At 41.2% G+C, this 13,247-nt stretch overlaps 1 protein-coding gene across 1 annotated transcript in view; it reads left to right on the top strand.

Annotated features, from left to right (window-relative positions):
• Positions 1-12,865, top strand: part of SLC25A17 (solute carrier family 25 member 17) — a 48,758-nt gene extending 35,893 nt beyond the window's left edge. Inside the window, exons 5-9 of the mRNA XM_019734536.2 lie at positions 4,233-4,349; positions 5,312-5,457; positions 5,548-5,643; positions 7,322-7,404; positions 11,810-12,865. Of these exons, the coding sequence (XP_019590095.1) occupies positions 4,233-4,349; positions 5,312-5,457; positions 5,548-5,643; positions 7,322-7,404; positions 11,810-11,957 (590 nt within the window). The 3' untranslated portion in view covers positions 11,958-12,865. The remainder of the gene's footprint in view (positions 1-4,232; positions 4,350-5,311; positions 5,458-5,547; positions 5,644-7,321; positions 7,405-11,809) is intronic.
• Positions 12,866-13,247: the final 382 nt, after the last annotated feature.

Raw genomic sequence — 13,247 nt, 5'->3', positions numbered from 1 at the left:
ACTTATTTTTCTTGTCTTACATCATTAGAATAGAAGTTTCATGAGGCAGGGATTTTCATTTTTATTTACTGTATTGTCAGCACCTCGAGGAGGACTGATCACGTCCTAGACACACAGTATCTATTTGATGAGCAGGCCGTGGATGAGCGACCTGTAGAAGCGGGATTATACTTGTTCTATAGTATCCAAAGGAATTGAGCCAGGATCACAAAACGTTTATCCCAAAGTACACAGAAAGTCATTTCAGAAGTGCTCATTCTACCTCAGATAAAAACACCTAATTTCATATGTGTTTCCAGTTGTTTCAAGAATGTAGATGTAGTAGCAGTAAAAATAAAATTTCTAACAGCTCTTGGAAAAAATAGGCCATAAGGTGGGAGTGAATTTCTATTTTTTGAAACTTTGAAAAATAAAGTGAATAATCACTTGGCGATTGGGTTAGAACAGTGGTTCTCAACTGAGGCAGATTCGACCCACAGGAAACTCATGGCAAATGTCCGGGGAGAGTTTTGGCTGTCACCCCTGGGGAGTGCTGTTGGTATCTAGTGGGTAGCGGCCAGGGATGATGCTAAACACTTTACACAATAGGACCCCCCACACCCCCCTAAATAAAGAATTATCCAGCCCCAAATGTCAGTAGTGTCACAATTGAGACCCTTGGTCAAATGAATTTTACAGTCCTTTATAATTCTAAGATTCCTGATTATAGGTCCTCTCTTTTTCTGAAGGTAAAGAATTCCGTGGAAATTCCTTTTGTGAGTTTTAAACTTCTTATAACGTGTTTTTATATCTTAATACCTACGCACTCTTACAATAATTAGAATAGCTTTTTCTTCGTGCTGTGAGCCCTGCCATTGTATTATAATCACTGTAGAAATGAGTTTCCTTATCTCCAAGGAGAACTAGGAACAGTATTATTGTTACTCAAATTCTGCTTGAACCTTAGAAATTTATTTTATTTATTTGTTTTATTTTCACGGAAGAAAGCCCATAGAGCTTGATACCTTGGGGAAGAATTTGGGGGAAAAAAACCTTACACCTAACTTAAATGAAGAAGATACTTGCCATTTTTATGAAATTGGGATTTTTACCAATACCTCTTTGAATGCCAGTGGTATTGTCATTGTTGTGACGGTACATACTCATTTCCTGCCCTCCAGCCTTGACTCTGGGAAGGCAGGTTTGTTTCTGTTGTGTATCTAGTTGCATTCTTTCATAGGGAGCCAAATGGTTGGATTTATAGCCTTGATCTGCCTTTTTTTTTTGTATCAATGGTCATTGTGCATATTTCCCAGAAATGCACACCCGATTAGCATACTTCATGTTTTCTTTCTTTACCAAAGGAGATAAAACTACTTCTTTTGAAGATTTCAGGAGTAAATAGCTGTGTTCCAATTACTCCTTGAATCACTGAATAATGTGTGTTCAGTTACTATTCTTCATCTCTTAATTTTGGTTCTGTTTTCTTGTAAATGATTTTTATTTTTTTAAAAAGATTTTATTGGCGAAGGGAACAGGACTTTATTGGGGAACAGTGTGTACTTCCAGGACTTTTTCCAAGTCTAGTTGTTGTCCTTTCAATCTTAGTTGTGGAGGGCGCAGCTCAGCTCCAGGTCCAGTTGCCTGCAGGGGCGCAGCCCACCATCCCTTGCGGGAGTCGAACCGGCAACCTTTGTGGTTGAGAGGATGCGCTCCAACCGACTAAGCCATCCTGGAGCTCAGAGGCAGCTCAGCTCAAGGTGCCGTGTTCAATCTTAGTTAGAGGGGGGTGGAGCCCACGATCCCTTGTGGGAGTCAAGGAATCCAACCGGCAACCTTGTGGTTGAGAGCCCACTGGCCCATGTGGGAATCGAACCGGCAGCCTTCGGCTTTGGAGCACAGAGCTCCAAACCGCCTGAGCCACTGGGCCGGCCCCTGTAAATGATTTTTCACAAAGCAAGAAAATAGAATCATTCGAATTGGAAGGAAAAAGTCTCCTGTCATGAAGTAGGTAAATAGTCCCATCTTAGAGCTGAAGTAACAGCCACAGCTGGGAATTGGAAGAAGAATTTTCTACACAGGCTCATAAGTAAGCAGACAGCCCTGTTTATCCGTGAGCCTTATCCGTGGGGCACCAGTACCAGTTGGAACTGCTTATCAGGTTTTTCCTCCATTGATTGTTGTCCTTCGCTTGAGTATATAGGTTGTAAGTTTTTAGCGAAGTTTTGGATCCTCAAGTATTTTGAGTGTCTGTTCCAAGAACTCATAAAATTATACTGTTTAAAAAATAGCTCTCTTATTTTGGGTTAGAGGATGAGCTAAGTACTTGAACTTCTCAGACAAAAAGCTTTGAAATACAGAATGTTCTTACAAGGACTTTGTATTCCCTTCTTTGAATGATGTAGTGCATTTTTGTACTTGAGATTGTCCTTCGAATCCTCTCAGTCTGTCAACTTGTGTTAATAAAGGAAATATGCAAGCAGAATTTTAAATAACGGTTAAATCCTAATCTTGGCTGCGTTGCCTCCAATGTGTTCTCTGCGTGCTTACCTCCTGAATAGAATATGAATTTTGATTTTAAAGAATTTATTTACTGGGTAACTTGTTTCATTTGCTTAGAAAGGTGTGCACACTGTGCCTGCATAGAGTGTACGTGGACGCTTGTGATCTCTGGCTCTGAGCTCGCCTACCTTCTTCATCATAAAAATAAAATGTAGACTGCTCAAGTGTAGTACTTTCTAGTCTTGTTTTTCTGGCTATTGATTTTTCTGTTAAGTGATATGTACCTGGCATTGAACAGGAGTACATTATAAAATCCGGGCAAATGGGCATGTATTGATATTCTTCTATCTTGGCCTCTTGGGCACTAGTGCTTTTTAAATACAAGACCAGAAAAATCTCTAGGTAAGTCCTACTCAGATTATGATCAATGCCTCCAGTGTCAGTGTATGAATAGAGTCATAACTAAAGACGACTCTTTGGTGTTATGTGACTCTATGAAAGTATGACAAGTACAGCTCATAAAATTATTTGATAATGTCTTTTATTTTGAGAAAAAGTATTCCCATAATGCTCTTAAGAGAGAGGTAGCAAAATATTTTGTTTTTTGCACCTGTATGCAACAAGTGAAAAAATAGACTTTGAATCCCTTGGCTGTTGCACAAGCTTATTTTTGGTTAGACTGTGTTTTCTGTACGGCATGTTTTGAGAATCCTTAAATCAAAACATTCTTTCTCCTGTTGTGTTTAAATGACTTTTGGTACAAGAAGATTTCTCTTCCTTAGGGTTGCACCTCTTGATTCTTCATAGCGTGGCTGGAGCCAGATAGTTCCATGTATGGTTGGTTGTTCGCTGAGATTGTTCATTGGTTCATTTATTTGATACTTGTTTAACACATATTTATAAAGTATATGCTGTGTGTCAGGCACTTTGTTACAACTCTATCTGGGTTTTGTTTTGTTTTGTTTTGTTTTAATCATTTCAGGACTGATGAGGAATGTTTTAATATCTCCAGATGGTGTTAAATTCGGATCATGTGTTTTCAAAACAGAAGCAGCTGGCTCATTGTATTGTTCCACTGAGGCAACCTTGGGGGGCCAGGATTCCCATCCCTAAGCTTGTAAGGCTCATGATGCTTGTGAGGCTGTTTCAGGTGTTTTGTGACAGTTCCTAACCACTGTGTGTCGCCTGCCTCTCCAAATTCCCTCAGTGATGAGGGACATTTTGTGATCCTCTAGTCCCCGTTGGAGCACTTCCCAGTGGCACCACTTTCCCACCTGTCACCCATTGTACCAGCTCTGTACTCACTTAAAACCATGTGAGCTACTTATGGGAGAGTTGTAAATTGTGTGTTTTATCGATGGTGTCATGAACTTAGCATGTGATCAATAGCCACTTCCCCTCTCTTAAGGCTGTTATTGAAAAATGATATGTAAAACTATATCAAAATTGCTACTTTGGGTGCTTATGTAAGTTGACAAATGGATTGCCTTCTGTTCAACCAATGAGGAAACTCATTACTCTTTTCACGTGGCGAGGTGGTGCTGCCAGCCAGTTTGCCATCATCATGGCTTCTGAATTGCTGCCAGCAGGAGTGGCTTGTGTTGTACCCTGACACAAAGAGACACCGTAGGCCTCGTATTAGGTCAGTGGCAGAAGTAGAAATGGAGCATTGGTATGTAGCTTTAACATAAGACAGAAGCTTAAAAGATTGCATTTTGCCTTCCTTTGTGTCTCCCTCTTTCTCTTTAAAGGAGTGGTGAATGTGTTGCTAACAACTCCACTCTGGGTGGTAAACACCAGACTGAAGCTGCAAGGGGCAAAGTTTAGAAATGAAGACATTGTACCAACCAACTACAAAGGTATTATTGGTAAGTATCTCTTGGGTGAGTTTCTGTGTAAGCGTTTTCTTTTCTCTTTGTACCTGGAACTTACTGCCACGATAATGCTATATATAAGACAACCTCCCAGCTCAGCATCCAACAGTAAGCATTTGTGTAGCTCATGTGTCTGTGGATTAACAAGGATTTGACTCATCTAGGCTGACCCAGCCTGGGAATCTCGGCTCATCTTCCTGGGACCAGCCTGAGTATGTTCTTCTCTTGGTGATGTCCCCTCCAGAAGAGGACACGCCGAATCGTACAAGCATATTTCAAGCCCCTATTTCCATCTTGTCTGTTAACATCCCCGTGGCCAAAGCACATCACGTGGCCAAGCCTCAAAGACAAGGGGTAGAGAAGTGACTGCTCCCATGGAGTGGGGGTGGGAGGGATGAATATTCCTGAAGAATAACCTACTATACTTTTTTTCTAGTGTCATCTTTGGCTAAAGGTACCAGATTAGTGTCTGGTATCTTTGAGCGTCTGCTTTTCAGTCGTATCACAGTGCCATGTTCTCCTTTCCCGTGTTCGTAATGAGAACAGTGCTTTTGTTATAAGTCAGTCCTATAAAATGGACTCTAGAGAACTATCGTCTTATCTTTTGTTGTCCTGGACTTCGTTGTGAAGCACGTGGGCTATCAGTTCACAATTCTCTGTAATCCAGAGTCCCCACTGGTGGTGATAATTACTTAGGAAAACTTGACATTCTGACCCCAGATTGTCAGGCGGATTGCCTAGGATTGAAGTTGTCTCTCAATAACTTGGTGACCATCAGTGTCTGATAATTATCAAAAAGGAGTTAACTGATGAACTTGCTCCTAAAATATCATGGCAAGAAGGAAATGGTATTGATAGAACCAGGGTGGTTTCTGTTCTGGGTACATTTGAACAGAATTTCCCTTGTCTTCTCTAGTTAGGGGATTGTCATCGAATGTCCTTGGTTTCTTGCTTAGATGCTTTTCACCAGATCGTTCGTGATGAAGGACTCTTGTCTTTATGGAATGGCACATTTCCCTCCTTGCTCCTGGTCTTCAATCCTGCCATCCAGTTCATGTTCTATGAAGGTTTAAAACGGCAGCTTTTAAAGAAACGACTGAAGGTAATCCCTGATTTTGAAAGCAGCAGAGCATACCCTCTGCACCGTCTTGTTACTTGGATTGATGTGATTCGTTCTGTCCCTGCTTCCCAGCTTTCTTCTTTGGATGTGTTTATCATCGGTGCAGTATCCAAAGCGATTGCCACCACGGTCACCTATCCCATGCAGACAGTCCAGTCGATTCTGAGGGTGAGTGCTGGGCTTCTCCCTCCATTTAGTCAAACAACACTGCAAAATCGGGGTTTCTCTCTTTGAAGCAATGCTAATAAAGCAATATAGTCAGTTGGTAGGCCAGAGCATTGCTTGCCCATTTTTCCATTTGTTTGATACTCTGACAACCAGTCTGGCTATTCGTTGTTTTCCTCTTTAGTTTGGAATGAAGTTTACATTGGCAATTTCTTAGGTAACATAGGGTCTCAGAAAACCGCAGTGTGGAGGAAGTTTCTTTAAGTGCCTCAGGAAATCACAAGTTTGTTTCCTTCTCATTCAGGTCAATTTGCTGGATGCCTTAGGGCACATCATTCTTTACAAAATCAGAGGTTGATTCCTTTTGTTTATTCAGGAGGAATTAATGATTTAGCTTTTTTGGAACACTTTCAGATTTCTGGTTTTTCCATTCATTCAGTTATTCATTCATTGAAATATTTATTAAACATCCACTCTGTGTGAGGAGCTGGGTACACATGGTAATTAAAACAGTCATAATTCCTGCCCTCATGGAGGTAATTGAAGAGAGAATGAACAGGTAAATAAGCACAATAAATAGGTAATTACAAATTAAAAAAAGGAAGTGAGAAGCATTCTGTGGTTCAGTGGAGAGGGGATCTTCTTAGGTAGGATGACTGGGAACGTGTATAAATTAAGACTTAGAGGAAGAAAAGGACCCATCTGTGCAAAGAGCACTCTAGGTAGAGGGGACACGACGTGCTAAGAGCTTAAGGAATCCTGGGAACTGATAGGCCGCTGTGGCTGGAGAGTAACTCAGGATGGGATTGGAAAAGGAGCAGGGAAGGCTATAGATGAGGATTCTAGATTTTATTCTCAGCCCAGAGGAAAGCCTTTGAAGGGCTTTACCCTAGGGAGTCACGTGATCTGATTTACAATTCGAGAAGATTGCTGTGGCTGTTGTGTGGCAAATTGGTGAGAGGCTAAGAGAAAAGTTGGGGGACGTGCAGATAGGAGGCCATTTCAGTGATACAGGTGGGAAGTGTTGGTGACCTAGACCGAGGTGGTAGCAGTGGAGAGGAGGGATAAGATGGGGACAGATTCCTGACCTGTTTGGGGGAAGAAAATTCATGGACAGATACATGATTTGTTTCGGAGAAAAAAAATCAAATGACTTATTGATAGATAACATGGGTGTGATAGTGAGGGTATTTCAGTTCAAAATATTATTACTTTCTATTAAAAGTATTTTTACTAATGTACTATTTTTAAATTGGCACTTAACATAAAGGAATTCAGTAGCATAAAATAAATGATACTTTTATAATGTAAACACATAATGTGAAGAGCTTAGACTGCAATGGTTCTAATCGATTAGTGTTTATCAGAACTAAAGGACTGGAAGATTAAGTCAATATCTAAATCTTCATCGTGGGCATGTTTTTTTCTTTTGAAGTAGAATTTTCCCCATAGTTCTCTGTAAATTCTTGTGCTTGCTTCATTGAAAAATATTTCTTATTTTCACTTATTGAACTATATCACTCATTTCACTGAAAAATAGGGGATTCATGAAATCTACATACTAATTGGATAATCTGTTTGCCATAAGACTACTCCAACATACTTTCCTCTGCAGGTTGAAATTAAGATAAAGAAAGCAGTCCTGAACAGTCATTAGCTATTTATTTTTCTTCTTCCCCAGTTTGGACGTCACCGACTCAACCCAGAAAACAGAACACTGGGGAGTCTCCGCAATGTTCTTTATCTCCTTCACCAGCGAGTAAGGTGCGTTTTGCGGCTGCTTCCCGTCCTGTCCTCTCTTCCCACAGATATCTGCCAGGAAGCGGTTGCATTTGCTTCGCTGGTACTACTGCCTTGGCAGTGGCAGCCCAAAAACCTTCCCTTTGCAGGCTGTGCTCAGACATTTCTCATTTTAGAGGCTTAGTGGAATGATATGACAGCGTTTGGGGAAATTGTGGAAAAGTTCACATTCTTTCTCTTTGTTAGTTACAGATGTACAGAACTCTAGAGAGGGAACCCTCCAAAATCTAATTCAGAGACCGTTCTGCCTGAGTGGTGCTTCCATCAACTGACATATCCTGTGGCCTCCCTCGTAGATAGAAAGAAGCACATTTAATAGAGCAGTTGTCATGGTGAGAAAGGGAGCGGGGAGCAGGAAGAGTAATAACAATTATCGTCGTAATGATGACGACAGTGATGTTGATAAGAATAGCTAACATTTTTGAGTGTTTGCTTCGTGGCAGACACTGAGCTCCCTGCTTTGTGTGGAGTCATCTCACTTAATCCTAACGAGGCAGGGACTTTCATCATTTCCCTGTTTCATTTAAAGAAACCGAACCTTAAGGCCATCAAGGAAGTCCGGAGCCTCCTTTGAAGCAAAAGCTGCTGTATTACTATTTTTACATGTGAGATATTTTGAAAAGAAATTTATTATAAAAATAGAACATGCAAGGGATAAAATATAAATTCAAGGATAAAGAATTGGTATAAAGTGAAAAATAATGCTCACATACCAAGTATTGGCAAGAATGAGGAACAACCAGAATATTCACATGCTACTGGTGGGCATGCAGAAGAGGGCGCCCACTTTGGGAAGCACTTGGCATTTTCTTAGAAATTTAAACATATACCCCCAATAGGACTCAGACATTCCACTTCAAGGTATTTAAGAGATAACATATGTCTGCACAAAAACTTGTACACAAATATTAATAGCAGCTTTATTTGTAAGAGTCAAAACTGGGAAACAATTCAAATGTGTATCATCCGGTAAATAGATACATAAATTGTGATATATCTGTATAGTGGAATACTACTCAGAAACAAAAAAGAAGGAATTGTTGATTCACACAACAACATGGATGAATCTCAAAATAATTATGCTGAGTGAAAGAAGTCAGACAAAAAAGATTTCATATTATTCCATTTGTATTTTAAAACTTAGAAAACACTAATAGTCTGTAGTGACAGAAAGTGGTTCCCTAGGGTCAGGGTGGGTGGAGGGAGGGAGTGCTTACAAAGGGACATGAGCATACTTTTGGGGGTGATGGATATGCTCCCTGTCCTTGAGTGTGGTGACGGTTTCATCACGGGTGTATACGTCAATCAAAACTCATCACATTGAAGTCAGTTAACTTTTAAAAAACGATAAATACATGAATACTTACTCTGTTTTCTCTCTCTCCTTTTTCCAAGAGGGAATTACTTAACAGTTAAGAGTATAAATTTCCAGAATATTATATAAAACATATATTTGTGGTATTTATTTTTATAAAAATGGGATCATATAATAATACTATTTTGCAACTTGCCTTTTTATAAACTTAATATCCCAAGCAACCCTTCACATCAACATCTATAGATTTATTTTTTATAGTGACTACCTAGTTTTCTGTTATGTAATAACTATAATTTATTGACCAACACACTTATTAATGGATATTTAGTTTTTTCCAGGTTTTTACCTTTGCAGACATTGCTGAATGAACAGCCCATAACTTTAGCTATGTGCACCTGAGTGACTGGAATTGTAGAGGTGGAATTACCTGGTTAAGGTGTCTGAACACATAAAATTTAGATGGACATCGCCAAATTGGCCATAAAAAAAGTGACGCCAATTTTTATTTCTATCATTGTGAGAGTGAAGGACGGTATAGTTAACAAGAAAGTTAAGAAGGTAGTTAGTGTTAACTAGAAACCTGTAGGATTGCGTAGTTTTCAAATTCAGTGTTTTTACATCTTTTATCTTGTTTAATTCTCACTCAGCCTTATGCGTGTGGAAGAGTGACTGTATTCCCGTTACTGCAGATCAGGAAACAGGTTTAGAGACAGAAAGTGACTTGCCAAATAGCAGACAGATGGAGGCAGAGACAGATGTTCAAACTCAGGGGCCCCGTCAGCACTCAGGCACTAGTGAGTGAACGACGAGCGTTCATCTCCTGGGATATGTGACAACAATGGGTTTACCCAGACTGTCCAGGGGGGTGCCACTGACCACATGTGGCTGTTGAGCACTTGAAATATAGCCAGTACAACTGAGAAACTGAATTTTTAAACTGAATTTTAATTGCCACATGTGGTTCGTAGCCATGGTATCGGACAGTCACTCCACCGGGGCAGGCCTCTCCAAACTCTTGATTAAGACTGAAGTGCTTGTTACAGTACAGAGTCACGGCTTCCCTCTGGGGTGAGGCCTTGCAGCCTTCCTTTCTAAACAAACCCTGGTGATTCTGAAGGTAGTGGAAAGAAAACCTACACTGCTCCCGCTGTCTCTCCTGTACGACTCACACAGAACACTTCTCTCTGACACTTTTGGTCACCAGGTGTGGGGGGCGTTTTCCCCACACCAAGCAGTTCTGCATGACACCAGCTGGGTGTCCTACAGTTTAACTCAGTTCTGACACTACATGGAGATAACATCAGATCCCACAGGTGAAGGTCTCAGTCCCACAGGACGGCCCCCACTTCAAGTCCCCAGGTTACCCACAACTTCTGTCAGACTGCTGCATGTTGGAGGTTCCCATGACCCGCTCCCCCTTGGATTTGGTTATTTGCTAGAACAGCTTACAGAACTGAGGGAAACCTTTACATTCATCAGTTTATTAAAGGATGTGATAAAGGACACAGATGAACAGACAGATGAAGAAATACAGAGGGCGAGGTCTGGGAGGGTTCTGAGCTCAGGAGCCTCTGTCCTCATGGACTTGGGGTGCATTACCCTTCCAGTTCATGAATGTGTTCACCCACCTGGAAGCTCTCTGAACCCTGGACTTGGGGTTTTTATGGAGCTTCCTCACGTAGGCATGATGCATCATTCACTCCATTTCCTTCCCGTCTCTCCTCTCTGCAGGATGGTGGTGTGGGGCTAAAAATTCCAAGCTTCTAATCACAGCTTGATCTTTCTGGTGACCACCCCCCATCCAGGAGCCCAACAGTCACCTCATTACAGCAAAAGACACTGCAATTACCCTGGATATTCCAAGGGATATGAGAGCTCTGTGTCAGGAACCAGGGTCAAAGAGCAAATGTTTGAGCAAGAGATGTTCACTCAGGTCATCCCAAGGGTTTTAGCTCTGTGCTGGGGCCCGGGGACAGAGGCAAGAGGTGTACTTTCTGTTATCTCTGCAGACCTCACCTTGAGAAACACTGAGGTCAAGTTTCTTGGGTTTCTGGGGAGAACATAATTCATGTTAATTCATGAACTAGTAACTCATGGGTTAAGGCTTTTCATGCCTATGTATCACACACTTGGCCCCCAATCATAGGTTTTCACACAGCAAACATATAAAATGTAGACTAGCTTCTGCATGGCGCGCGTGTTGGCTCTGACAGCTCAGTGTTTGTGCTGTATAGAGGCCTGCAGTTGCCGATAAACTAGCACATGAGATTAATCCACTCTCAGCAGAGAGCTTTGGAGAGGTTGTTTATTCTGGACTCTCGGTTCTGGCTAAAGCCTTCGTCTCTGTGGTTACAGGAGTGGCTCTAGGGGCTGGCCCCCAGGCTGGCATCCTCATCCTGGTCACCAGGGAGCTTACTAGAAATGCACATTCTTGAGTCCCACCCTGGACTTGAACTAAAGCGGAAACTGGGCGATGGGACCCAGCAATCTGTGGTGTAACAAGCCCTTTAGGTATTCTAAAGCTGAGCACCACTGGGTTAGAAGATCAGATGTATAGGAAGGCTGAGAATCAGGTAGCTTTTATTTTGTCTCTTTGCCTAGTTCTGTTGAGGCTAAAATGATCTAAGCCAATTTGCAGCTTTCCTACCATTTAGGGACCACTAAGTTGAAATAACTGAGTTGGGAGAATGTTAAAGCAAAGCTCTAAAAGTCTTAGATTTCAGATTTGGGCTGTAAGATGGTCTGGGGAGGTTTGAGGATCTGCATCCGACCTGCGGGATATTGTCAGCATTTCACTAATTAATGGTGATTATAAAGATAAAGCATTGGTGGCTTATGAAGGTATTTTATCAGCCCCCAAATACCTTGCAAGATAATAAGTACTTTGACAATGGAAGTCAAGTCTGTTGATATCAAAAGCTCCCATTGCTTGTTTCGATCCTAAGGCTAAAACTTTGCAAAGTAGCTGTCACAGTAGCCTGTTTCTTTGAGGCAAGAGTTGACTTTTCTAAAACAAACCTCATCTTTTTTTCCAAACCTCTTTCCCTCCAGGCGTTTCGGAATAATGGGGCTCTACAAAGGCCTGGAAGCCAAACTGCTGCAGACGGTCCTCACGGCCGCTCTCATGTTCCTTGTTTATGAGAAGCTGACGGCGGCCACCTTCACGGTGATGGGGCTGAAGAGCGCACGCAAGCCGTGAGACACCTTCTCCTGCAAAATGCAGAACGATGCTCGAGATGGGGCTTTCCTTCCTTCTGTGGGAAGAAAAGTGATTCTTTTCTTGCTCTTTCCACCGTGAATTTTACCCTCAGTGGCTTCAAAAGCATCTAAGGGTAAACCTGGAGTATAGCCAGCTGAACCTGTCACCAACTTAATTTTATGATGGTTGGTTGCATTTTACGGAGGAGGTTGGACTAATGGTCATACGAAAAGAAAGCATTATTGAAAACCTAAAATGGAAAGTTGGTGAGAGTTAATTGGTGTTCTTAAGCAGAATGGGCTATTTCTCATGTGTAATCTTTTCCAGGTAAAATCTTTCTTACATTTGCCAGCTGTCCTCTTTCCCTGAACCCTCCTTTCTAGGACAAATTCCCTTGTAATTCTCTTCATATAGATTTTTATGTCTTAGTCTCGATATTTTCCTCACTAAAAATAATGTTACGACTGTGCCATGGGCATGATTTTATTTTTGTTGGGCTTTTTTTCTCCTGTGTAAGGAAAGGTGTCCCCTTTAGTACATGAGCTATTTATTTTGTGGGAGAGATGAAAATTATTAATCCCAAATGATTCTTTTATACACTATTTGTAGACATCACTTATTCGTTAGTATTTGACGTAATTTAAAAATATTTATTTTGAATCAACTGTTTCATTCCAAAAGGCTTGCAGTTTTATGTTCATCCATACACGCCCCCATCAAGTCAAGCCTCAATAAACTGCAAAAGACATGCCCTTTGTTAAGGTATTACATGGGATTTACAACCAGCTGGTAAAAATCACAGAACAGGGAGGGAGCAGATAGCTTGTTTAGGCTCTGGAATATCATCTCCCTTTGCAAACTCTTGGCAGAGGCTGTATTTTTTGACAATAAACATCTGATTGAGGTTATTTCTATTTGCAAACATTCATTAGAGTCCTGCTACTTAAAGTGTGGTGCTTCAAGCAGGGGCAGTCATGTCACCTGGGAGTTTATTGGACATGCAGTCCCAGACCTTCTGAATTATATTCCGCATTTTTAACAAGATCTGCAGGTGATTCTTACATGAAAATTCGAGAGACCTTGAAGCCCCTGACCCAGCAGAAGATATGATTGTTTTCAATTCTAGAAACCAAACAATGATTTTTCTCAAAGGAAAGGTGGACTAATGTATTAAAACAACCTCTAAAAAAACCTGGAAGTCCTGTGTCATCATTTACTCTCCCCTCCTAGCACTTGTGTTATGAAGCTAGGAATGAATTCAGACATCTCAAGCCACTCAAGAAGCAAACT

Source organism: Rhinolophus sinicus, linkage group LG02 (genome assembly GCF_036562045.2).
Source record: "Rhinolophus sinicus isolate RSC01 linkage group LG02, ASM3656204v1, whole genome shotgun sequence".
Taxonomy (NCBI): domain Eukaryota; kingdom Metazoa; phylum Chordata; class Mammalia; order Chiroptera; family Rhinolophidae; genus Rhinolophus; species Rhinolophus sinicus.
The sequence above is the reverse complement of the archived record's forward strand: the minus strand, read 5'-3'. Positions and strand labels throughout refer to the sequence as shown.